Consider the following 27,215-nt stretch of genomic DNA (forward strand, 5'->3'; position numbering starts at 1 on the left):
TCATAAGAACACTGGTGATCCAGGACCTGGGCTCCATGGCTTCAGGACAGAGTTCTTTTTTTTTAAACTTTACTTTAAAAAACTAGGACAAGGTTGTGCCCTGGCCCTGCATAGCCATGCAGTGGAGTAAGGGGAGGTAAGTTCCAATCCCCAGCCTACTCAGCTATGTAGGATCTGCTCTAATTCTGGTTGGGGTGCAGAGGAATAGAAAAGGGACTGCACACACAATATGCATGAGGAAGTTGTCAGAAGAGGAGTTTAACTCTTCTACCCTCTATGTGCAAGGCAGCAGAATTGGCTAGGCACTAAGGGACAATAAGACTATAGGCTAACTGCACCTCTGATCCCTCCTAGTCCTGTTGAGTGCATGCCATCTCTCAGGTCTAAAGCCTCTAGGTTCATCTGGCTCAGAGGAGAACTGCACTGTTCTTACTCTATCAGATCAGGCCCTAGATCACAGTCAACCATGACTATGTCAGCAGGTCTGATTTAGGCTCAGATTCTGTGGATCTTTTCTGTCCAGGAGCGTTGACAATGGTAATCAGTGATCAAACAGCCTTCTTAAAACAAAATATCATTTACTTAGTACAAAAGTATTTCAGGGAATATAGATCTTAGCAACAATAAAGCAGCCTACCACATGCCTGCTTACCAGATATCTACTCTATCTTCCACCTGGATCCCTGGTAGGACTGAGTTAGCTCAATAAAGAGGACTTAGGCTCAGTATTGCAACACCTAACTTTAGACGTCCTGCTCCCCAGTAGAAACCTCACCCCTGAGGTAAGCACCTGGACTCCCTGTGCTATGCATGAGGAGAGTTAGGGACCTAAGAATGGGATTCACAAAAACCAGTATGGTGAGCTGGGAGCTGCTTAAGCTAGCCAGGAGGAAATGCTGAGAAGAGGAATGAAATCTAAGTCCTGCCCCTCAGAAGGAATTATATCCTAAATCCAGGCTAAAGCAAGGCACCTATCTTCATGTGGGATTTACAGCCTTGAACACTCTTCTGGAGTTAAGTGCCTAAGTGACCTCAGCCCTCTCTTGAGGTGCTGCTGCCCTGTCCTCATCCCTGCTCCCAGAGCCTAGTAGTTAGCACACTTACTTGGGAGATCTGTGTTCCTATCCCTGCTCCAGTTAGTAGTCTATTATACAAAGTGGAACAGCTTCAACTGGTGATGTTGAAAGATAGTCCTACTCTAGAATACCCTATAATACAGTGGGTCAGGCACTTTGCTGTGATGTGGGAGACCTGGATTCAAGTCCCTGATCTGAATCAGGAAGGGTGGCTTTGAATCTAGGCTCCCACATCCTGGGTGAGCGCTTTAACCACTTGGCACGGGGTTGGGGATAGCTCATCTGCTTGTATTTTGGGCTCCACACAGCAAAAGGCTGTCCTAGTTGCATACAAGACAGTCACAGCTGTGTATACAGATTGAAAAGGAGCTGTATACACACAGGCTTTCAGCCTACTTTCCTCTCCAGCTCTCTGTTTATTCATTGACAAACCCCAGAAAGCTTCCTCCTAAAAAGAAAGGGGAGAAGTAAATAATGAGAAGATCTCTTTTTCTCCTAATAAACATCTAATTCAATGGAAAGTGACTTTCCAAATGTGTTCTATGCAGTGCAGATAACCTGACAGGCTTGATGCCAGCCTCAGACCACAACACTGTTACCTCAGTGTTCATTGCTCATCAGCTTTGGCCCTCAGGGCTCCCTATTCCTACCAGCCTGGGATCTCAGCATTCCATTGGGCTAGGAAGTCAGAAACTATAGCCCAATGAGCCAGCCTAGAAAATCTCTTCTGTAACTCTGAAACAGCTGAATAGCTTTGCTCTTTCCTTTCAGTTCTACTTCATTGAACTGTTCAAAGCTTGTGGTAGTAGGGGGAGGCGACATATTTTCTCTGTACTTTCAGGGTCAAATATTTATTAGTGACCCTATCTTTAAAAAGGGGAACAAGGAGGACCCAGGGACCAGTCAACCTAACTTCAATACCTGGAAAGATACTGGAGCACATTATTAAACAATCAATTTGTAAGCACCTGGAGGATAATAGGGTTATAAGGAAGTCAGCTTGGATTTGTCAAGAACAAATCATGCCAAACCAATTTAATTTTCTTCTTTGATAGGGTTACTGACCTAGTGGATAGTGTGGGGAAGCGGTAGACATGATATACCATGATTTTAGTAAGGCATTTGACACTGTTCTGCATGATAGGTCCTCCGTATCCAGAACGTGGGGACCCTTATTCTTTACTAGCTAAGACTTCTAAGTAGCTTTCATGGTTGGGGCCTGACAGACTGTTGCAGTGAACCAGTCTCAAAGTGTCCAAAGCATGGATAACTGTGGCAAAGATTCAACCCCATGTAACTCTTCAGCTGAGAGTCCTTGGGGAAGAGGAGCATCCATTGGGACTGCACTGAGAGAAATGAATGGAACCACATTTTGGCCACTCTTTCCAGGACTGCAGTTATATCAGCAGCATCTCATGTTTAGCAGAATTACAGGCCACCCACAGATCTAGTAGTTTCAGAAAAAAAAGTCTAGTCTCTGTTCATTGCCCCGAGAAGATCATCAATCACTGCACTTAATGCTGTTTACATGTCATACCCAGGTCTAAAACTGGTCTGGGTGTGATCCAAGGAGTTTGAGGATATTAGATGCTGTTGGAATTGGTCTGTCACAACCTTTTAGTCATTGAACACTTTAGGTTGAGATTTTCAAAGTAATCTGCAGGATTTGAGTCATTAATTCTAATGAAAGATGTGTGGCTAAATACTCAGATATTATGGGAATAAAAATAATAACTCTTCTAGTCATCACCCTATTAACAGCAGGAGTAGGGAGTGATTTTACCTCTGTATATAGCATTGGCGAGACCACAACTGGAATACTGTATACAGTTCTGGTGTCCACATTTTAAAAAAGGATGGTGAAAAGTTGGAGAGGTTGCGGAAAAGAAAGTGAGAGGCTTAAAGAGCTTAATCTCTTTGGTTTATCAAAAAGATTAAGAGGTGACCTGGTTACAGTGTATAAATACCTGCCTGGGGAGAAAATATTCAGTAATAATGAGCTCTTTAATCTAGTGGAGAAAGACAAAACAAGAACAAATGACTGGCAACTGAAACCAGAAAAATTCAAATAAGAAATTAGGCACACATTTTTAATACTGAGGTTGATTAACCATCGGAACAAACTACCAGGAGAAGTGGTGGATTCTCCATCTCTTGATGGCTTCTAATCAAGATTGGATGCCTTCCTGGAAGACATGCTTTAGTCAAACTTAAGTTATGCTTTAGTCAGATACAAGTTATCTGCCTCAATAAGGGTTAACTGGGTGAACTTTAGTGACTTGTGATATGCTGGAGGTCAGACTGGATAATCTAATGGTCCTTTCTTGTTTTAACTCTATGAATCTGTGCATGAAGTATACTAAGATTATATTTCGGTAGACTTCTGATTTTTCAGAAATGTTAAAATAGTAATAATTATTATTTTTTATTTAATTAGTAATAATGTCCACTTTCTAATAAGCACTTAAAGAGGATGTTCCTTACTCTGAGGAGCTCACAGGTTAAAGACAAACAAGCAGACAGACAGAGGTCAGGGGAAGAGGAATAATAATAAGCACTTTATATACAAGTTAAGTTGAATCACTATAGGCAGCACAGCAGAAGTGCATAATTAAAAGGGACTTAAATATGGATAAGATGGGGCCTTGCAGATGAGCTCAATGAGATTGTACGTTGACTAGGTATATAGAAGAAGGTATGGAGGTGACTGAATGAGACTCTGGGAGATAAAATGTGTTTGAAACATTTGGTGCTATCATGCAATTTTCAGTATAGGTGACATACTTCACTCCAGATTTTCACTGATGGTTGGGCTGGCAGAACCATGTTATTGGAAAATTAGGCCACTTGGATAGTTTGGATGCATTTCTTATTCAATGGGAAATAGTCATTTAACTTGAAGGGTCATTTCCAGCAGTCTCAGTATATGGGAGAAAGATGAAGCGCACACAGTGTGCAAGAGCTGCCTTCAGAGAGAGATGTCCACATTCGTATCCTGGCCTGAACTAGTGTTTACCTAAGAATAAACTAGTTGCTCAGGCATCTGTTATTATGGGAGTATTTCTGACAATTATTCTGAAACAGGGATTAAACAAACCCCCAAAAAAGTGAACAAATAACATTAAAGTTCTGATGCAAAATCCTATCAAAGCCAGAAAAAACTACTTTGTGTCCGTGACTTGTACTGTCAGGCAGCAGTCTTATATCATTAGTGCAGCAGATTGTGATGCAATATCTAGGTACAGCAGGGTGAGTGAGGATGATGTGACAGCTCTACCCTTAATTTGCAGTTTCCTGACTTTTATGGACTTCAACTCACACTCATTCTTAATGTTAGAAAGGAAGATATTGTTCTGTCTAATGTGCAGTTTAAAGACCCCTTGATTGCATGTTTGTTCTCTAAGCCAAAGGCAATATTCCAGACTAGTGGATAAAGTTTTGAGGACTGGAGGAGTTGTATCACACAGTTGCCTCTAATGACTGTTAAGCTCTTGCACCCAGCCCGCTTATTACTGTACAGATCTTTGATGTGCTACTTAGAGCGTGGTAGCTCACAGACAACTACAGTGACTGGTGCAATGTGTACTCCACGTGCAGAATGAAAAGTCTTAGGAAAGCATAGATGAAAATATATCCTGTTATTACAACTAAATAAAACTGTCTTTTGTTTTTATGTTTAATGGGTGAAATTTATACCTGAGCCAAGGGCCACTAGAAGCACTTCAGGCCCACTTAAACCCAAGACCCCATGTGCTGCATAGGCCTTTGTGTTGGCCTCTGGCACAGGGTCAACTTTTACCCAAGGTGAATTATTTACCTAAGACCTATTGTTTTAAACAGAAAAGCTGTTTTTGAGCGAATGCAGCAGAAAACAGTGTTGGACTTTTGCATCAGCCATAACTCAAATGTAACTAGAGTTGGGGGTCTTGTCACCTCTCGCTTTTTTCAGTTTTCCTTCTCATTTCCCTAGACTTTCAGGTTTACTTTCCAGCCATTGTGGGCGTCATGCGTGAGCATCAAGTTCAGAGTGGACCCATGTGTATATATATGCTGACACACACACACATACACACTTCCAGGGAGAGCTGTGGATGTTTATTCTTAATTTTTTAGTTTGTGTTTGTGTAACCTTCAGTCTCTACGGTGGGACTAATTGTGTGAGCTGCAGTTACTGTTTTTGTTTGTTTGGAAAAGGAGGAAGATCAATTTTTAAAGTAAGACAAATGCACATTCTGGCTCTGGTTTCTATTTATTTTATAACTCTTCTTGTGAGTGGAAAAAGCAGATTAGTCAAGGAAGGAACACTTATATGATTTTATTTTCTTTAGAGCTCTTATTTTTAAAAAATACATATAACAGAAACAGTTCTATCATCTGATAGCTCATAAAATCTTTCAACACAAAGCTTTATAAATAATAAAGCGAAGGGGGGGGGAATCAATCCTAAACTTTTTTTAAATTAAAGCTTTTTTTTTAAACACAGATATGTTTTGCTATTTAAGTTTAAGACATGGAGTCTCCTTCTAGAATGTTTGGTTTTCATATTGTTGTTTATTTTTAAAGTTACAGAGGGCTGGGGAGGCCATGCTGCAGCCTTCCTGTGAAGCAGATGTGTCCAAAGTGTAGCCCACAGGCCAAAAGTGTCACATGGAGTTGCCAGTGTTACACCATCTCTTATCATTTTATCATAATATTGATGCCTTTCTTGAAGCCCCAGGTTCTGGAGGCAGCTGGTTACAAGAATACTTCATCTTTCATTAAAAAAAAGTTTTTAGCCCTCATGGTTGTGAAGAAAAGCTGAAACCATGACTTAAGTGCACCCTAAAGGGTTCAGATGGCAAAGAAAAAAACCCTAAATTATTTTTAATATCTCGTTATTTTTAAGACAGTCTCATGATTTTTTGGAGCTTGATTCATGACTTTTGAGTGTCTGAGGTTGGCAACACTGATTTACTACAGAAAGTTGGCCTGCAGAAACTCCCAGCATGCAATGCTTCCTAATCCAAGCTTCCATCTCACCACCACTATCCCTTTGGGCATGTGTGTGTCTATGTGAGGCCAGAGCCCCACAATATTTCCATTGTGGGAGCACTAGCCATCCTTTGCTCCCCCTGGTTCCAGAGCCCCGGAATGTTATTGTGTTACATTGTAAATGAATATGGTTAGCACTCAAACTCCAGCATCTCTTGTTCTCTCCTTGGGCACCTGGGATTTCAGAGACCATATCAGTTTGGGGGCTATGGTAGAGTGCATATGGCTGACTGCCCTGGTTTATGGGGTCAGGACTGAAGTCCATGATGTACTTTGTTTGTCACTGGAATTTTAGATACAGTAATTTGTGGTACCAACCAAAAGTGGCCCTTGGGGATTTCAGTTTTCATTCATTCTGACTGGTACCTTCCTTCCTTCCATCTTCTCTTTCTTTCCTCATAGCACAGCAATGAAGACTATTTACTCAGCTGTGGCCTGGATTTGAGCCTTTGTGCCCTGGAGACAGGAAGGAGCAGTGTGGTCATGGACCAAAACTGCCCTTGTTTATTCTGAGCGGCTTTTGGCAGACAGGATAGGTGCATGGTCAAGTGTCATTTTTCCACATGGCACTCAGTGACCCCATTAAAGTGAATAGGAAAACAGTCATCACAGCAAACTTCAGACACCTCTTAAGGCCTGTGGTGATTCCTTTCCTGTGTAGTGGATACCAATCTAAGTCAGTGAAAGTGATATGATCTGTTGGTCAGTTCCCTGCGATGTCCCAATGCTGAGCTGCATTGCATTCCAAAAGGCTCTGCTCATACTGGTCCCCACTTCGATCGCTGGCTTTGGGGGGCTCCTTCTTCTGGCATTAGAGGGAATTCAGTCTTTTTGTTTCCCAGACACTGAGCTTCTCTGCAGTCTTCATTGCAAGCAGCCCTGACCTATATGGGCCACTTGCTCCTAGACGGAAAGGTTAATTTTTCTCATTGGGAATGCGGTCTCCAAGAATGGCCCTGATCTCATCTTTTCTCCTGGAATGAGAGTAATTCAGTTTTTTTGCCAGCATGTTCTCAGGGTTCTTCTGAACAAAGATTCACAGTTGCTATACATTGTTCTTGATAGTTTTGTGATGCAGAAATGATAAAGCTGCTGTCACTCCGCAACAGGAGAAAAAGGGGCAGAAATTATGAGCTTATTAAAAATCTGGAGAACATTCACTCCTGCAAGTCAGAGGACTCACTTGAGGCCTAATTAGGGCTCTGTCAGCCCCTCAGGCTTCCCTTGGCTGGGGATCATTGATGCGGTGGACAAATTCCAGCTTCCTCTTCTGGGCAGAACTTGCAAGAAAAAACTGGTAAAAAATACAGAATTTACAAAATGGGGGTGCTTTGCTCTGACTCCCCAGTAGAGATTTTTGGCTTGCATGTGGAGAAGTGTCCTGTCCAAGGTTGGCAGGTGATCTTCCCTTTGTATATATACAGGTGTGCTGTGAACAAATCTTGTACTGTGTTCCTCTCTTGGCATCTAAGTACCAAAACCAGAAGGGAGTTCAAAGAAGGGCAGCAGGGCCAGAAAGAGAGATTTAGGAGGAGAGATTAAAAGAGCTAATAGCTTGGCTAACCTGAGGTGTGTATAGGGGACAGGGTTATAATAAAGACCTACTAATATTTGAAAGGGAGAAACACCAGAGGGTGAGAGAAAATATGTAGAGTGGTAGAAAAGGGTGTAAATGAGATTAATTTGAAACTGTGAAGGAAAATTCAGGTTGAATATCAGGTAAAGCTTCCTGATAGTGCAATCTATTTAGATTGTGAAATATTATTTCCAGAGGAGGGGCGGGAACTCCTTCAGCAGAGTCATTTAAAACTAGACTGAGAAAGTCCTTAGGAATAGACTCTAGAAACCAGTCCTGGCCTGGTCCCTTAGGAAGGAGGATGAAGTAGATGTTTCCACATCTAACTTCTTTGGTTCCCTGCACCCTGCCATGTATGCTGAGCCTACTGGAAATTATCTTATGAAGCCTTGGTGAACCTTCGGCCAAGTTCTCTGCTGGTGTAAATGGATGCAGCTCCGGTGAAGTCAGTGGAACAGCTGAGAATTTGCCCCCCTGTCGTGGTTCGCAGAACACAGGCAATGAGCTGGATCTGATCTGAAGGGGCAGGGAAGCAATATGCCCTCCAGTAACTGGTATCTTTCCAAACAACATTCTTTTGTGAAAATGCTCAATTCTCATGAACTGCCTCCATGATGAAGTTCATGGAGCTGATTGGCTAATACAGCAGTAGAAAATCCAAACCATTCCACTGAATGCTACAATTAACCTGCACACGGAAATACTCTCTCACTGAAGAACCAAGCAGTGTCTGGCTTGGGGCTGCAAATGGAGCCTATGGAATTGCTGTAGGGTATATCCAGGTTATACAAAAGCAGTCACAGCCATCTTCCTCACTTTCCCAAACTGCATGGGCTACAGCAATTCCCCAGGAATACATTACATTCAGCTCAGCATTCCTAGTACTATTGGGAACAGAGAGACTCTCACATATATATCACTGTGCTGTCATAGCTTCATTGAGCTTCACAACTGTATCACAATCCCAGGGTAGCAAACGGCTGCCTTTCTTGGCTCACAGCAAACCTCTGATTGTGGAGCTGGCCCTCCCAGTCACAGATGGAAAGTGTCTCTACCTAGAGGAGCTGCTTTGTGGAAGGAAGCTGAAGCTGGTGCCCTCTCTGGGATGCTACACAGGAAGGACTGTACACCCTGGGAGCACCGCATGATTTGCCTGGGAAAATTCAGCACTTAACATGACTCTCTAGTGACGCTCAATAGTGGAAGCAGAGGAATTTTGATGGCATCAGTCAGCTTTCTCAGCAAAAAAGAGATTCTTAAATTGAGAAGAAAAATGGGAGACCAGTTAGGACAATCCCCCGAGCCCAGTAAGGGGTGCTAAGAAAAAATGCTGGGATCTGATTTTGCTGAGAGTCCCCTAGAAATGTGTCTTTAGTCATTCTTGAACATAGGAAAATATCTATTCAGCTGCCTGAGGCACTACAGTGAACCACATCTGCCTCTTTGATGTCCAGTGAATTGGCAATATTTTCCCTTTGTCTCTCTTGCTCTTGTGATGCTGTCAGACTTTCTGGAGCCTTTGATACGGGAGCTTGGGGCCATCACTAGGGACAAGGAAGAGGCCATTTATTAGAAAGTTCATCAGTTGAATATTTGGTTCACAAGTTTTGTGAGCTAAGGAAGGCTAACAGCTAACTGTGGTAAAGAGCCCAAGCCCTATACTACAGTGCTGAAGTCTTTGCCCTTTGGATTCCCTTCCTGACTGCTGCTTGGCTCTAATTCTACCACTGGCTCTTTCTTCCATACTTTGCATACTTCTGTAAGTAGAAATGCTGCAAAATTGCTGTTGTTCAGCTAGTCCTCGCCTTAACTTAAGTCCACAGCCTTTTGGACTGTGAACATACAATCATGTAGAGCTTTTTGACATCACTGTTTCCATTCCCTTGGGATCCTATAAACCTCCCTGAGATTCACCTCTCTCAATCTCCTGCTGCTGAACCACAGAGGCCATTTTTGACCAGTCTCTCTCAAAGCAGTTCCCTAAAACATGAGTCATTTGGTTGCCCTTCTTGTATATTTTGGATCTTTGTTCTGTGCTTCCTATAATACAGTGACCAGATTTGTACACACTATTCCAAAAGAAGCTATCCAGCTGCATTATTGGATGCCAAAATAATAATGTCTGTGGGTTTATACTCCATAGCCCTCCATCTGCAACCCAAGACCTTGTTTACCTTTGTTACTGCTGCCAGATGTTCTGTGGATGGTTTCCAGGCATGTTGTGGTGAATGTTGCCATGCCAGTGAATTTCAGCAAATTTAAGCAGCTTTGAAATGGTCCTGTTTTCCGATAGCTATACACAAGTTAAATGAACTTGGGATGACACTTGAGCTTCCCCTGCTTTATTACCATTTTTTCACCCTGGGTCACTACCTGTTACCAGTTCTGTCTGCTGGATTCTCTTCAGTAGCTCTCTCCTTTTGCCATGCCTCTTCCTGACTGCCTGCTTTGCTGGAATCTCCATCTGAAAGGCATCTCTCCAAATAAAATGGCAGTTCTGATCTTAATACCAGCCGTACCAACCCTAACTCCTGAAGAGAATAAGAGCAGACCTATTGCCTGGGTAGGGAGAGAGGGAGGGGAAGGAACAACCTCAAAAAAGATTCTGATGCTCTCCTGTCTGTTTCTGCTGCAGATTTGCTGACAGCGAAGGAGTACCACTGTCTGCTGCAGCTGCTCTGCCCTGACTTCCCAATGGAACTTACTCAGAAGGCAGCAAGGTGGGTCTTCATTCATTCCTCTCTCGAAAGGTAGATCAGCCCTACACTGACTTTAGTCCCTGGTGCTGAAAGGGTTAAAATGTGAATGAAGACATTTAGAGTATGTCTACACTCCGGCTGGAGGTATAATTTCCAGCTCAACTAGAAGCACACTAGATAGCCCAGGCCACCACAGCTACACTGCTATTTTTAGCACACTTGTTCTATCTAAACTAGTGCATGAAATTACACCTCCAGCTGCAGTGTAGACATATCCTGAGATATAAGGCCGGAATGATTTTAGGGCAGAGAGGCATGAAGATGTGGGGTTAAGAAGGGGGGCTTTCCTTTGCAAATAAGAAGTGGTCTATTATGATATACAGTATTGGGAATGATATACCAGCATGATGCTAATATATCAACATTGCAGTCAGTTGCTTTGTCTAGACTCAGAAAATAAGTTGTGTATAAAGCAGTGGTAGCTAACACGTTTTTAACTAACACAATTTCAGTTCTATTCTAGATGATGTTTAAAATGTGTTTCTGCCCCACCTAAGGTTGATCACAACCAGCTACACATTTTAAAGATGTTAGACCTTCTCTGCAATAGTGATTAAAATCATGTTAGTTAGAAACATGTTAGGCAATCTGTTTTAAAACAATTTATTTTCCTAGCCTAGACAAGATTTAAAGAGGAAAGATAGCTCAGGACATTGACAATGTGATATGGAGCCTTCCATCTCTCAGTCACTAGTTTTAGTCCAGCCCAAATGGTTGGTTTATTAACATCTGATGGCAAAGATGGCCAGTAGTTGAAAAGAAGCAGGGGCGTTCAGTCCCAGTGAGCATATCTACATGTCAACAATAAGATCAAAGAGAGAAATGGTCTCTTTGTTGGCGGTCACAGAGGAGAGGTCAGGGAGACTGAATTCTCTTCCCAGCCCTTCCAGGTCAGATTATAAGCACACTGGCAGGACACTGGCTGCTGCCTGTGTTAGGGTGACCATATTTCCCAAAGGAAAAACAGGACACCACGTGGGGCTAGCCTGGGCTGCTCACCTGAACCCCTGCATGATGCTGGTCCCAGCCACTCGCTTGAGCCCCGACCCCCATCACTGCTGGCCCCTGCCCCACATGTTCTTTCGCACCCTACTTTTTTGACAAAAGTGGCATTTGTCCTGTTTGCTCTTGCCAACTGATCAATGCCAACATTCACCAAAAAAGCCGGGACGACTGGGACACGGCTTAAAAAGGGACTGCCCTCGCCAAAATGGGATGTATGGTCACCCTAGCCTGTGTTGTTCCTGCTCGGTGGATGAAGAGATGTTCAATCTCTATGTATCAGTCTAGCACCTTCACCAGCATATCGCCATGAAAAATATATATTCAAAAAAGAGAGAGAGAGTGAGCAAGAATCATGTAATTCTATCTGCCAGCATTTCCATACTGCTGGGCTCTTTTGTGTGCCTCCCTGGCTCCCATGATGCTGCTGTCACAATTGAACTGCAGGTAATGCTGTGTTAAGTCCAGGTAAAACTAGAGGTAGAGCAGCACTGCTCCCTCTAGCTTATTAACATAGGTCCCTGGCCTCCAGCATTAGACCAAGACGGAATGCTAAACTTTGAGCAAGGACATTCTGCTGCCTTTCATGGAGGTGCAAAAGCACTGTCCTGTGCATGGGCCTGTATTATACAGGTTCCAGCTGAGCTAAGCAGGAATTTGGGACAGGGCATAAAAGGGAGATTTTGGTGTGTTTGCAAAAAGGAATTTAATCCGCAAGGCCATTGTAAACTAGAGGCCCCATTCAGGGGCAGGCTTCCCACAACTGCACTGTTGTGCGTTTGTGTGTGTTTTAGAGACAGGCAGGCTGGGGTTTTGGAACAAGTGTGCAAGAGAAATGAGATCTCTGTCTGACGCACCCAGGCTCAGGTGGGGATGACCTCACTTCCTGCCTGGCTAGAGAACTACAAACACACACATTAATATTATTTTGTTGTTACACACTAATCTAGTTAAGTGAGGGTAATAAAACTTGTTTTAAATCTAAAACTAACTTCTTCTTTCCTCCCTATCTGCATCCCTCTGTCCCTTCTTTTTTGTCACTGTCTAAATTCTCCTCTAGTTACGTCTCTCTACCCACTATCCCCTTTAGCTTCCATGATTAAAAAAGACAAATTTCAATAGGACAAGGTGGATGAGGTAAAATCTTTTATTGGATCAACTTCTGTTAGTGAGAGACAAGCTATTGCGCTTACACAGAGCTCTTCTTCAGGTCTCAGAAACTGAGGGTATGTCTACACTGCCGGCGACACCGCCAGCAGAGCAGGATCAATTTTCCGGATTCGATTGAGCAGCAGTAAAGACTCTCAATCGAACCCAGAAGTCAACTCTGTTAATCCACCCTGGCAAGAAGCATAGCACTGCATCGACAGGAGGGCATTTCCCATCGGCACAGCACAGTGGAGACACTGCAGTAAGTAGACATTAGGAAGTCGATGGGAGATACGCAAGTTACTGTACATAGCTTGTGTATCTCCCGTAGACTGCCGCCAAAATCTGTGGCCAGTGTAGACCAGGCCTTATTCAGAGTGTCACTGCTAAATAAGCTTGTCTCTCTCACCAACAGCAGTTAGTCCAATAAAAAATACTACCTCACCCACCATGTCTCTCTAATATTCTGGGACCCACACATCTACAACTACACTGCATTCAAATGTCAATGTAGTTATTTCTCCTATCCCATTTGACTGATTCCATGCAGGGTGCAGGTGTCACATACAGACCTATGAGACTGGCCCCATTCCCAGTCTGAGCACTCAGACAGCTCTGTGATTGCTTTGCTTTGAGAAGAGGAGTGGATATAGCAGTGGTGGTGGCAGCAGCAACACTCACTAATAAAGCTGGGGACTGAAATCACAGGCAGTTAGTAAGAGACTATCCCTTGTGGTAGTCTCACAGCTGTTTAGCTGTGATCTCACGACACTGTACACTCCGCTCTTCCAGGAGCTGTTGCTATGCACTGATAACAAACACTGGAAGGGAAAGAGATCAGGAAAAGTCAGGGCAGAAGAACAGAGGCATCAACAATACAGGTTTTATTGGCATCAAAACACAGGGAATGCAGCTTCTCTGTTCTAGGTGCAGTACAAGTGCCTCTGGCACATCCAAGGAGAAACCAGACTAGTGGCTACATACCTTAGTCAGTTGCCTTAGATGCCCTAATGCTCATCAGGGCATTAGCCACAGGGAAGTTGAAGGGTTTCATCTTCAGAGGTGTTGTCTAGTTTGCAGAGTCTTTGACTTGGAGAAGGGTGTGAAGGAGAGGGATTTTCAGGTTTGAGACTGTGAGCCAAGGATTGTATCTGAGCCCACACTTCCCCTCTCAAAACAGAGATACCAGATCTTATGCTTAATTTTGAAAAAAGGCTATTTTTATTGTTGTTTTTATATTTTAGGATGCACTATTTATTTTAAATTCTTATCAGCAGAAAGCAAACCTAACCTCAGGAGACCCAAGCCCTCTCTGCCTTAGAAAAAGTTGGTATGTGTACACTGCAGTGTGAGTCCAGGGTTAGTAGAACTCAAGTTAGCAGACCCTGGGTTTGTTAACTTAGGACTTGAGTGTCTACATTCATTTGAACCACAGGTTAGGAATTGTTGAACGCTGGGTCCACCAACCTGGGGTTCCAGCGTCTACACTGCATTATTCAGACCCGAGTCCAACCACCCGTATCTTAGACTATGTCTACACTACAGTTTATGTCAGCATAACTTATGTCACTCAGGGGTATGAATAAATCATTTCCCCAAACGACATAAGTTACACTGAATATAAGCACTCATGTGCACAGTGCTATGTCAGCAGGAGAGCTTCTCCTGCCGACATAACTTCTGCCGTTTCCAGAGGTGGTTTTATTATGCCAATGGGAGAACTCTCTCCTATCAGCATAGAGCGTCTTCACCAGACACAGTGCAGTGGCACAGCTATATCAATGCCCTTTGAGTTCCTAGTACCCTTCCAAAATATGGCTACTTTAGCCCATTGTTTGTGGTGCAATGTAGGAAATCTTGACTGTCCACCAAACTTGACTGTCTAGAGGACAAAGAAAATCTGGCCAAAATCGGGATTTTGTGATACTTTAGGCGGTCTGCCAGAGCACGAGTCCAGTGGGGCTGCATTTACACTGCAAAGCAGTAGCACTTGAATCCTGGGTCCCAGCTTGACTCAGGCTCAGACCCTCTACTCCCATGAGGTCTTGGAATGCTGGGTCCAAGCCCTGGGTTAGCACAATTTTGTGTAGATGGAAGGGGTGTTAGGCATGAGCCTGAGTTTGAACCCTGAGCTTACCCTGCGGTGTAGACCAACCTATCGTGCCTGTTAGTCTTTAATAGCAGCAATGATAAGTGCACAGTCAAAACTGAGAGGAATCCTCCTTCCCACTAGTCTGGGCTAGAGCCCTTCCTGGGGACTCTGGCTGGACTGGGCTTCTGAGATCCTAGCCATAGTCAGCAGGTCAGAAGGTTCCTTCACTGGCAGAGTAACAAGGCTTTCCTACCCAACAAACCCACTGGAACCTTGATGGGCTAGTACACCCATCTCAGGGCCCCTCAGTTGGAGGCACTTTTCTTCATCCCTTTCCAAAGTGTTTGTTCCCTTGATCTTCATTGTTATGGTTATTATTATTCACTGAGGGCCAGTTCCACAAAGCTATTTAGGTTTCTAACTTCCATAGAAATCAATTGGAATGAGGCATCTAACATCTGAGGATCTGGGCCTGAGTGCAAAGTACTACCCATACATGTAAAAAGACCTCCCTGCCCTGAAAAGTTTACAGTCTAATTCAGACAACAGGAAAGAGGGAATAAAATAGTGCCCAACAGGGCTCCTGTGAGTCCCTTTTCAGACTGTCAGCCTTGGCCTAAATTCAGGCCATGCTGCCTGGATTGCAGACTCTTTGTGGCTGGGATTCTGCTCTCACCAAACACTTTCAGTGAGATGCGCAGAAATGTTGGATATGGTGCTTTCCCATCTTCCTGGCTGTGTCGTCAGCTGGTTGTTTGTGGATATGGCAGAGCTGCATGCACTCTCCGCTAGAGTGATTGTGTTGGATTTACACATTTCTCAATCTCTCTGGAGTGCAGATACCATGGCCAACTGGAGTCAGTAACCTGGCACCAGAGTGCACCTGCTTCCAGTTAGACACTTCCCCTTTCAGATTCAGGCAGCAGAATTCTCTATCTTGGCTTTTTGTCCTTATTTAACAGCTACACACATCTTAGCAAATTCCCAAACTAATACCAACTCCCTGCTGCTCTTCTGTTAGTGGGGGAGAGAGTCTTGCTGCTGCACGGGCTAAGGCACTGACACTGCAGCTTTAGATTTCACAAGTGAAATGAGTTGGATGTCACAGAAGTTATATAATATCCCCTCTCCACAGAAAAGGTGCATAGCATACTCCTACCATTGCTCCCCTTGTGCTTCCCCAGGAAGGAGAATTGTATTGGCAAAAGCTATGGAGTCTGGGCATTTAGGGTGTCTGGTGAGGAGACCATGATGTGAAGGGAGGGAGTCCCACTTCTGTGATGTGGCCTTTAGCATTTCCAGTGCTTGAAGAGTGGTTTGAAATGCCAGTGGCTGAGCTGCATTGCCTGGGAGATGAAGATGCTCTGATTGCCAGCTTCAAAGCCATCTCCTTGATGTGGGCACTGACAATCTCAGGAACATGCTTATTAGTGAGAATTAAGAACTGAAGCTGCTGCTGCTCTGGATGGGAGGAGGTTTCTAGGATATAATAAATAAATCAGAAGCACTCTGACGTCTTCAAAGGGTTTTGTTTGAAACAGTGGCTTTTCTCCTGGGGCCCTCTTAGCCCCAGTGCTTCTTCTTTGAGGTAATTAATTCAAGCTGCTCTGCGTGCTTGTTATGCCACAGTGAATGAGCTGGTCCGAGTGGCAGGGAGGGAAGCCTCTTGCACAGATGGGTCCTATAGCTTGTTGAACTCAGCCTCTCACACAGCTTCCTAGAGCCTCTTCCATGAACTTGCCCATAAACACCAGAGCCCCTTAGCACCCTTAGAGGGCTCCCAGGCCTACCTGGGTATTGCAGCTTAGGTTTCCCTCCTTTTCCTTTGTCAGACCCCAACCTCTACCTTCCCCCCTTCAGCCTCTGGCCTCTTCCTCTTCCCATAGCACTAGTGGTCTGAGTATTGTTCCTGGGGTTTCACCTCTGAGCCCCTGCTGCCTTTATTCTTGCATGACTCTGGAGTCCAGAGGTTCCCCCAGAATGGAGGTATCCCTAAAAGGAGTTGACTTTGCTGCCACCTCAGCCTCATCCTTACAGCCTCCATGGCCTTGGCTGATATTACCTGTTTTTATGATGCGTGGTTCAACATGTGATATATATAGCTCCATAGCTGTGCCTGGCTTTACAGAAAGAATGAAGACATTGTCCCTACCTAAAGAGGAGTTCAGTCTCCACAAGGCCTGTCATGACAACATGCAGAGAGAAACACCCCAATGCATGAGGAAGGGAGGGAGGTTTTCACACAGTGCAGTTAGGAGGCTGCTTGTGCCAGGTGCCTCATGCTATTTCCCTTTTTACTGAAATGGGATTTGCTTGACCTGGGAGTGGGAGTCACTCATCCTTGTCATGTTTACCATGAGATGGAAAATGGCCTAATTTGGAGTACTCCTTTACACATGCAGGGCCTGATGCTCCTTTCACTTACACCAATTTTACACCAGTGTAATTTCATTGTCCTTAGTTCAGTTACTCCTGATTTACACTAGTTTCAGATCAGAATCAGGCCTGCAATTTTTATAAACCGTGTGGTTGCCAAGGTGCATTCCACCATGTCCATAGTACTGTTATGCAATTTGAATCAATTGCTGCTTGGTATTCATTCTGCTCTGTGAGATAAAGTCCCTGTTCACATTATCACTGAGGCTGAGCTACTAAATATAATACACGGCCTTCCCCTCAATCTGGGTTACCAAATTTTCCTCATCTGACATCTCTGCAGCATCTGAGGATTTCCACATCCTTTCATGTGACTCACACACACAGATCTGGGAGTTCCCAACTCCCCTTGAGGGGATTCTTCCCACTAGGTCCAGGGTTTTATAGGGCCCCTTGAGTGACCACTCTCTTCCAAGGTCAGAACTTTCTGTCCTATTCTAAGGAAAAGGAGTTGGTAGCAGACTGCTGTCTCCTTGTGTTTGCTGAGCTCTCTCTCCTCCTCTTGCTCCCAGGATTGTGCTCATGGATGACGCCATGGATTGCTTGATGTCTTTTTCTGATTTCCTCTTTGCCTTCCAGATACAATTTTACTACTCAGGTGAGTCCAGTCTTCTGGGAAGCTGGTGCCTCCACCATCTATTCTAGCTTGTCTCTTTCTGATGCAGCTTCTGAGCCCCCAAGTGCCTCTTGCACTCTTTCAAAACTAATAAAATATTTTTCACTCAAAACACACAGTCTGTGGAACTCACTGACACAGAAAACCACTGAAGTCAGGAGGTTGGCAGGATTCAAAAGGAAATTAGACATTTATGTGGAGAGAATATGCTGAGTTATAATGGTAAATATGTATATATTTAAAAGAGCCTTATGAGAGAGATAAATTGTCAAGCCTTGGGCCATATGTCAGCTTCTAACTATTGGGGCTTAGGGGACAGATTTTCCTATAACTGCCTATTGCAGGGGTTCTTCTTCTGAAGTAGCTGGTACTGGCCCCTGCTGGAGACAGAATACTGAACTAGACGGCCTGCTGCTAGTCTGATGCAGCATGACAATTCCTGTATTCCTAGCTGTGCAGTTAGATTCAGCCCCAGTCCATAGTACAAACATTTGCCTTTCTCAAGACTTCTTCTCTGCATACTTACTGATGAGGTCTGTCCTGCTGTGAATCCCCTCTGTGGATCCCAGCATTATCCATGACCACATCATCAAGGTGAAGCAGCTCAGGTTACTAGTTTTGTGAGGGGCAGACTGAACCAGGTTTGGATTGCCCTGAGCTTGGGATGGGAAAAGTCTGGGAAATGGCATATGGTTGGGAAAACTTTCCTTGTTACAGCAGATATTTCCACAGTGAGCTATAGAATATCTCAGCACAGCCTCAGAGGTCACTCCATTGCCTCCCCACTCATATGATATCATTCTCATTCACACATGCACTACATACACATTCCCTCTCCCATATACACACACAAAACACACCACCCCATTTCTGTTCGCACATGCACACTGTACACACGCACTCTCCCACCAACCCACACACATGCAAATCAATCCAAGTGGAATCTAGATTTGTAAACTCCTGACCACATCCATAAACAAACTTGTTTAAAATTAGACTCTTGCAGTAAACAGTGGGCAAGTACTGGGAGCCTGAGGAAAGCACTTTCTGCCAGCTCTAGCTCTGGCCTGTCCTGGCCTTTCTTTTAGGTCCCATGTTGTATTTACTTTGGAGCAGTGCTGAGGCAGGCTGGGATGCAGACTGGAGCCTGGTTAACCCACTCCCATAGCACCTACTGCAATTCCAAACATTCAGTTCCTAACTTGGGTGATGTTTCATTCAGTGGAAATGGAAGGAGAGGGGAGATTTTTGTGGTTTAGAAACTAAGCTGATAGGGTTGCATTAACTTTAGCCCCCACACCCTAATTTTTTACCCATGTGTAGCTTCCTTTCCCTCTTAGATGAATCACATTAGAGTGAGTGCGTACCTGCAGTAACTTGGGGTACCTTCCCTTGCAGCTCTGCAAGCTAGCAGTTTATATGGAAGTTTTTATGCCTATGTGCAGCACATGGGCCCGTATGGTATGTGATGTAAACAGGCAGGATGCCTCAGTGGTGTATGTGTTCATGTCATATTGGTCTGACATATAACTGCAGAAGCAGGAAATGACAGTTTAGTTCCAGCTCTGGCCGGAACCTGGTAGATCAGGTGAATGCTCTAATTGTCAATCCCTATCATAGCCCTGAGTGCTAAGCCATCCTCTGGCTTCACAGAGTTCCTGGAGAGTATTGCTGCCATTTATCAAGATCTGTTGACTGGTAAGAATCCGAACACTGTGATTGTGCCAACATCATCCTCTGGGCAGCACCGTTCACGCCAGGCTCCGAGTGAGTGCAGCCCACTTGATGGGGTGGAGGCATCGCTGTTCTACCAGTGCCTAGAGTCCCTGTGTGATAGGTCAAAATACAGGTAAGGAGTGGGGGGCAGACTCACAGCCAGTACCTGGAAGACTGTCTTAGGAAGGGTGGAGCTCTGAGGAACTACAGGGCTTTGGATCAGCTGTGGAACCCTGTAAGCCTCCTTGAATGGGTGTGATGGAAAAGAACTCTGTGTAACAGTCCTAACAAAGAAAGAGAAATTATTTCACAGACAGAAGAATTGAGGGGGTTTAGTTGATCCTCGAGTTAAATGATACCCAATGTGGCTATGCTTTCCTCTGGAGATTGTCCTTCTGCCCAGACCTCTTTGCCTATGGGAAAAGCTCAGCAGGTAAAGTGTGTTCACAAAAGGGAATGACCAAAACACTATTGGCTTCCTGGATGTGGGAGTGGTAGGAAAGGCCTCTTATCATCAGTGTAGTTTGTAGAGGTTTGTATAGTTTCAGTAGCTAGTCACTAAGATGCACTGTACAGTATAACACCAGGCAACTCATGGGGAAGCAAAAGGCATGACAGGGAGGGGCCAGGTCTCACAAAGATGCCTGTTAGAAGGATGCTTTAATTATGGAAAGTAATGGTACCCATTGTCTTGGTATCTGAGCACCCACAGATATTAATGAAATTATTCTCACAACAACCCCAGGAGTTTGGGACTATCATTACCTCCATTGTACTGATATAAGGAATTCAGGCACGGAAAAAAAAGTGACTTGTCCAAGGGAGTCTATTAGAGCCGGTAACAGAATCCTAGATCACCAGAGTCAAAGTCCGGTGCCCAATCAACAAAGCTATCCTTCCTTCAGCACAGCACAGAAGAACACCAGGCCTTACAGATACAGATTTCTGTAGCCTCATCTGCTCAGGTTCCTACATGTCAAGGTAGGTGGAATGTGCCCTGCTAGAAGGCTTTCTCCTTGCCCTAGACTGGAGGCAATTATGGCTCTTTTGGGGATCTACCCTAGCTTGATGGTCTTGCTTAGCAAAAGGGCAACAGGTAGGAAGCAGGTTTACTTCCTCCAGTCCATTCCAGGAGAACACATTCAGGGAGCACAGATAGGCCTGCTTCAGGGTGGGTTAGACATCAGGGAGTTAGAAGGATGATGATGATCTGTGATTTGTGCCAGGTTTCATTTTTCTCTTTCTTCTTCTCCATCTAGCTGCCCCCCATCTGCCCTTGTCAAAGAGGTGCTGAGCAGTGTACAGAGACTGACCTTCTATGGCTTCCTTATGGCTCTTGCAAAGCATCATGGGATCAACAGAGCTATAGGTAAGGGGAGGAAGAGAGCCCTGCGGATATGGCCCTAGGTTTTTCCTCATTCTACATTTTTGTGGAATTCGCTCTAGAATCATGCAGCAGATTTTAAACTGTCATTGAAAATAAAGGTCTCCCTCCCTTATTGTCACAAATGAAACCTTATGAAACAAATGAAAACATAGTCCAATGCAGCAGTATTTGTCTGAGTCTGCAGAATGCCTGAAACAATAGGTCTAGGGAGGTAGTGAGATCTGAGGTGTTGATTCTGACACCTATGACAGCAATATTGTTCACTGTTTATTTGCTGTTCGTTTTAACAGAAATATCCATCTAATTTAATGTGTTTATCCATTAATGTTGGAAGGAGCAGGTATTGTGTCGGGGGCAAGTAAGACAGCTGATTGCTCTCAGAAGTTGCTATGGCGGGGAACTGAGTTCAAGTCCCCAAATGTTAAGTGACCTCTGTCTTTGGCTACAAGTGAAAAGGAAGAAGGAAATGCATCTCCATCCCCAATACCTGCTTGGGGCCAAACACTGAACTCCTCCCAGACCTTCCCAATTGCCTCTGATCTCAACTGCCTAAGCCTCCAGCTTTCCCAAATAACCCCTCCAAGGCAGTTATATGTTGTCAGCACAAAAACCTGTGGCATATTGAAAATCTGGGGTCAGTGGTATTTAATATCAGAAAAAGGCACCAGGAAAACTGAGCTGGTTGGATTAGTCAGGGTCATATTTAATGTGGTCACATCCTCCCATTGTGAATAAACTTGAAGCTGCTGCAGAATTCTGTACCAGACTGCCTTGGAACCCAGAGGGCTGGCTGTAAAATGTCGGCCCAGATTGATGCAGAGCACATGGGCCCTCACAGTTCGGTCCCATTCCTCTGTTGCACAGGTCAGTGTTATCCAAGAGCAGGAGAACTGGAGTGCTGCACTGGCCCCTTGCCAGGAGTCCAAAGGCTGTGCCTCATTTTCACACTTCAAACCCTTTATTCCATGCAGACCACAGAATAAAGACCTGCTTGTGCTCACCCTTCCCTTCCTGCAAAAGCAAGCAGAGAACTCAGTTGTTGACTGAGTTTAGCAGGGCTGAATCCTTCAAGGCTGTCTCAGGGCCTAGGAGGAATATCTGGAGCCCGGGGCTCTGACCTCTTAGCCTGCACATGTTAAGATCCAACCAACAGGACTTCCATCCTATTGGACAGTTTCTCCCTCTAGTTCCAGGCCTGAGTCTCCAGTAGTCCGCATACTTCAAAGAAGAACCTTTGTGGTAAGCTGTCCCTGCCTGAAGCGCCTGCTCCTTTGCACAGGTGTGTGTCTTGGCAGAGCAGAATTGTCCTCTCCCTGACTGAGTCTCCACCCTCTGCAGACCATTTCTGAGCTGTGAATACTCCTCTGGGGCAGGGCTGTTTACCCAGCAACACAGAGATTATATATCAAAGGGACATGAATACAACCCAGCAATCCCCTCTGCAAACAGGCTTAGAAAACAGTGTATTCACTGGAGAAGATGATGCCTGGATTGCACCAAGCTAGGCTTTTTTTCCCTAGCTCTATGAAATCCACTTCCAATAAGGTGGAAAAAAACCAGATGGGCTGAGAAAGTCCTGCCCACAGCTTCCATTGTACCATGTTCAAAGTGTGTGGGTTTTCCTTTCCATTAATGTGGGCCTGGGCCTGGCCTCCTGCCAGCCTCCTGCTGAGGCCCCTCATGGGAGGGGCAGTAGCCGCAAGTCTAACAGGTGCAAGCATTTTGGCAAGAAAGAAGGATTCTTCTCCTACTGTCTTTTAAGCTTTCTTGCAGGATGATTTGAATAGTCTTTGGTCTGCAGGGGATCATAGGCTCCCCAGTGCCCTGCAGCAAGGGTAGTTACAGGCGAGAGCTTCAGAGGCAAAGGAGCTTTCAATCAGGGCCCTGTGTTCTCTAGTCTGAGTGGAGCCTTGCGAAGCCAGCTGCCCTGCTAGTAGAATAGAGATGGGGATTAGAGTGGTTTGTTCTGGGTGGGGCACCGTTGATGAGTTTGTCAGGCAGATTGGAATCTGCAGCCTAACTCCAGTGTCAATATTGATTCACGAATCCTTTGAGTGTTATTTAGCAACTCTCCCAAGTAATTCAAGTGCCCCAGAGACCTCTCTGCATGTTCTGCAAATGCAGAAACAAACCCAGGCTTTATCTGAATTATTCTTCTAATTGAGCTCATGGCAGGGAGCAGGCTGGAGCACTCTGTTCAGCTTGTGGACTTCTCTGTCATGGTAACAAGCGCACTAGAGCATCTGGCTTCTCGGGTGATTGGGGGAGCCCCAAAACTGAAATAAGTTGAAGGTCAGCTTTCTGTCAGAGTAGGTTCTTATTTGATGTCCATCACTGCAGTAGCTGAGTGCCTCTGTCAAATCTCCTATATAGGAGTGCATGAATCCCCAGGCCCTACCTGCCTGAGGAACAAGAGACCAAGGCCATGAACCAAATCCAGGTCTCCCACATGGCAGTATAAAGCACTTACACCAAAGACACTGACTGTGGCTGCCTTCTAGATTTCCAGCACAGCAGAGCACTCCCCACTGAGCCATTGGTTGAGCTTTGCAATTGTGCTGAAGCCTTGGTCATACCTGGGGTTTTGTCATGGCATTCTTCTGGCCAGGGCGAGGCAGTTCCCATCCTCTTTGTGTTGGCTTGGCCACACCCTTCCTGGATCTCTGTATGGGGGGGCAGTTAACCACAGGTTTAGATGGAAAGGACTGCCTAACAGGCTCCTGCTCTCCTTGCCAGTGTAACTCAGAGTGAACCCTGCAGCTTCAACAAGCACAGTCACCTGAACTCACTGCACATTCCTCAGCCTGAATAGGGACATACAAGCCCCAGGTAACATGCCCTAGTCAATACCTGATCTTACAGTGAAAATGTGGGAAATGATCTCTGACTCACCCGACTGGGCATATACCGCTCTCACCCTGGCAGTCTCCACTTATCTTCACTGCCTCAGACCTCAGAAACCCAGGATTAGGCCCGACTGCCTTCCTGTCCCTGGGAATACAGAAGAGGTGCTGTCTAGGGTGCAGAATGGTTCAGTCGCAGGCCTGAGCTCAGCGTTGTCACGAGCAGAGCAGGTGGCACTGATGTGGGTCCCCAGATGCTTCAGTCTGCTCTCCTAGCCCCAAATTTCTGAGTCTCAGCATCAGCCGTCTGTATGCTGTAACTGCTAATTGAATGTGTAACCATTCAGTGGCACACTTTGCTCTAAAGCTGGTTTGTGCCCACACAGCATCATGAGATTAATGCTTGGATAGTAACCATAGCTGCTAACCGTGTGCTGCATTTGGCAGTGGCCTAGGATGGCACATGGTTACCTCCCTGTAACCAGACCCTTTTACTATTATTTTGCAGAGTGGATGGGACCCCCTAAACATGCCCATATAACCTATTTGGCTGGTCTGCTTTTCTTCAGCTCTGTATGTGGTAGGATAACCAGAGAGCATTGCCCCATGTGTTGGTAGTACTGCTCTCTCTGCATGTCCTCTGGGTGTTCTGCCCCCTGCTGTAGTACTATGGTATAGCTGTCTAGATTTTCTCAAAATGCTCTGATACCTGTACAGTCAGATAGACTGATGCGTGTGGATGTGCAAACATAATTGACACATGGCTGTACTGTGAAAAACACTGCTGTGCAGCATCAGCAGAGTGTGCCATGCACAGGTCACAAAAATTCCTATGCTTTAGTGCAGACAGTGCCTTACATTCAGTCTGAGCTGGGCTGTCACTGAACAACCCAGATAAGGGATGTAGAGCCTGGTCCTCTCCATTCTTTGCCTTTTTGTAGCCCCTCAGTATACAACTATAGACAAGGTGGAACCGAGGGCCTTCTCTCCTTTGTAGATCTGATACTGAATAGCTCTCTGGCATAGAGTCCTTGAGCTCTATTGTGTGTGGAGCCTGTTTCCACATGGTCAAGTGCTGCATTGAGCATTTTCTCGCTGCTGTTTTCCAGGGGCTCTGCCAGATAAAGGAGATCTACTTCTCGATCCATCCATGGATCAGGAACTGGAGAAATTGTAAGTGCAGTTGTCCACGGTGGGAAGGAAGGTGACAGATCCAAAGCAGCATGATGGGAACCTGGGGTTGGGAGCTATCCCCTTTTCTCTCACCCAGCCCTAAGACAATGGAGCTGTTGATGAGGCAGCCCTTCAGCCTGGGTAGCAAAGGCCCTTTTGTGGCGTGTTCCTAGGTGTAGCAGACAAAATCCTTGAGATGGTCATCATCAAACAGAGAGAAGAGAGCTGTCTCCAGGGAGACATGGAGGCAGCAGAGAATCTTTTATTGTGGAGGCTCAAGTCTCATGCGATGGTGAAAACAGCAGGACTGTTGGAGAAGCAGAGGCTATGACTTGGGGAGAGGAACCTAAGAAAGGCCATACTGGGTCAGACCAATGGTCCATCTAGCTCAGTATCCTGTCTTCCAACAGTGGCAGGTGACAGATGCTTCAGAGGGAATGAACAGAACAGAGCAATTATCGAGTGATCCATCCCCCTGCTGTCCAGTTCCAGCTTCTGGCAGTCAGAGATGTAGGGACACCCAAAGCATGGGGCTGACCTACTGAAACATGAGGCAGGAGTGACAGAATCAAAACCCAAACAGGGTCCATCTGCCAGTTGCCACTGCAGGGTGTTCCCTGGTCTGCTGTAAGCACCTCCCTCTGTGCTATGGGGTTAGTTCTGTGTTATCAGCCCTGGATCTGTGATTCTGTCCTTGGCTTGCCCCAGACCTGCTGCTAAGTGAGCGGTGGATATGACAGACTAGGCCACCTGGGGTTTCCTCTTTTCTCTTTCAGATTATCTCAGGTTTCGGGACTTTCCATTTCCACTCCTGCCAGCTCCAGTGGGGACATTGCCAACCTACCTACCCACAACTCCCCCAAAATCAGCTCCCCTTGGAAACCTCACCACCGCCAGAAAGTGGATACGGAGAGTGATGGCTCCACTGATGAAACAGACTCCTCTGAGAACTAATCCCCCTCAGGGCTCCCGCCAAAGTGATGGGGATGTGGGGGAACAGCACCTCATCCCAGATGCTGAAAGGTGATGGGCATTGCTTCTTAAGATGGATCCCACCCGTTCTGCACCTGCATCTCAGGTGCAGCTACATCCACCCTTTTCTCCATTATCAGGCCCACCAATCGTATCCCAGCCAAAACACCACCATTCTCCTATTCCCAAATTAGCAGAGGAATTTCTCATCCAAAGGCACAACAGAAGCCACTTCCAGTTGTAGAGTTATGCTGCCATCTGCTGGCAAATAGGACAAACCAGCAGAAGTATGCTCTGGGAAGACCTCTCCATTCAATCTTCCTCACTCAAAGAATGGTAGGAAATTCTCCCACTGTTGATCTCACACCAATGCAACTGGACAGGTGCTAGCAACAGTGGGAGTGCTAATGTAGACTGGCTTCTGGTGTTTTGTTGTATAACTCTGCTCAGATCTGGTGTTGACAATTTGGTGGTTAGCAACTGGTCTCCACTTGTGCGTCTGCTATAATTATTCCTGGCAGAGCTGCACCTGTGAAGCAGTTTCATACATTCCTAAATTTACAAAAGAGCAAGTTGTTGTCCTCTCCACACCATCTGTGTTTTCTCCTCAGAGGAAGTGTCCAAGAGATGCCAAAATAAAGTTAGAGCCTAGGTTTCAATTAATAAGTACTACACCATTGTAGTACTCATATGGTAGTTCTACTACAGATGTATTGCTCATCTGTTGTACTAGATTATCTTCGCTAAGGTCTCTTTAGACCCTGTCTCCCTGGGACCACCCTCCCTATAATTACATCATCTAGGGAGAAAAACCCATTATCTTCAATCCAGTGTTTAGGATGACACAGCATATAAATTCCCTGGCCACAGACTTTGCAGCCCACATAGTGTCCTAGCTGCTATGTTACACAGGATGGAGTGTTGGGAGACGGGGGAGAAGGGGTGGTGGTGATCTTGATTAAACCTCAGTTGTCTGTTGTGTGAGTGCAGGCATCAATATAGCAACAGTGGAGTCAACATCATTTGGATTCTGCCCCTATAAGGATGAACCGTCTTCCTTTATGCATTATTTCTGAATAATCAGATTATAGATCTGTAGCAGTTTGGCCTCCACTGCCATGGATAAAACTGGTGGAGCTGAGTTTGGCATTTCACAGTTTGTCTGGGTCTGCCCCACAGTCCAGTTACCTTCCCAGGATTTCACTCTCCACCTGATTCTCAGGGAATCTTTCTCCCTTCCCCTTCACAAAGTCTGCGAGGTGCAAAACAGCAGGAGCAGTTCACCTGAGGGTTGGGGCTAAATTGGGCAGCCCAAAAGTCAGGCTCCGTTTAATGGCACGGGGATAGACTTGGCCCCAGATCAATCTGTTATAAAAATAATCTTGCT

The 27,215-nt window shown here is 45.3% G+C and overlaps 1 protein-coding gene across 4 annotated transcripts in view; it reads left to right on the forward strand.

Annotated features, from left to right (window-relative positions):
- The window catches only part of CSTPP1 (centriolar satellite-associated tubulin polyglutamylase complex regulator 1), a 120,965-nt gene extending 93,988 nt beyond the window's left edge, over positions 1 to 26,977 (forward strand). For 3 of the 4 annotated variants that reach the window (XM_067557679.1, XM_067557678.1, XM_067557676.1), the window contains exons 4-8: positions 10,319 to 10,403; positions 17,634 to 17,719; positions 19,391 to 19,586; positions 20,713 to 20,822; positions 25,633 to 26,977. In XM_067557679.1, the coding sequence (XP_067413780.1) occupies positions 10,319 to 10,403; positions 17,634 to 17,719; positions 19,391 to 19,586; positions 20,713 to 20,822; positions 25,633 to 25,883 (728 nt within the window). In that variant the 3' untranslated portion in view covers positions 25,884 to 26,977. Of the gene's footprint in view, positions 1 to 10,318; positions 10,404 to 17,633; positions 17,720 to 19,390; positions 19,587 to 20,712; positions 20,823 to 24,792; positions 24,857 to 25,632 lie in introns of all 4 variants that reach the window. The other variant, XM_067557675.1, reaches the window with a different exon arrangement.
- Positions 26,978 to 27,215: the final 238 nt, after the last annotated feature.

Source organism: Emydura macquarii, unplaced genomic scaffold, assembly GCF_026122565.2.
Source record: "Emydura macquarii macquarii isolate MOO-44397 ecotype Brisbane River unplaced genomic scaffold, CSIRO-AGI_Emac_v2 contig_1876, whole genome shotgun sequence".
Lineage (NCBI taxonomy): Eukaryota > Metazoa > Chordata > Testudines > Chelidae > Emydura > Emydura macquarii.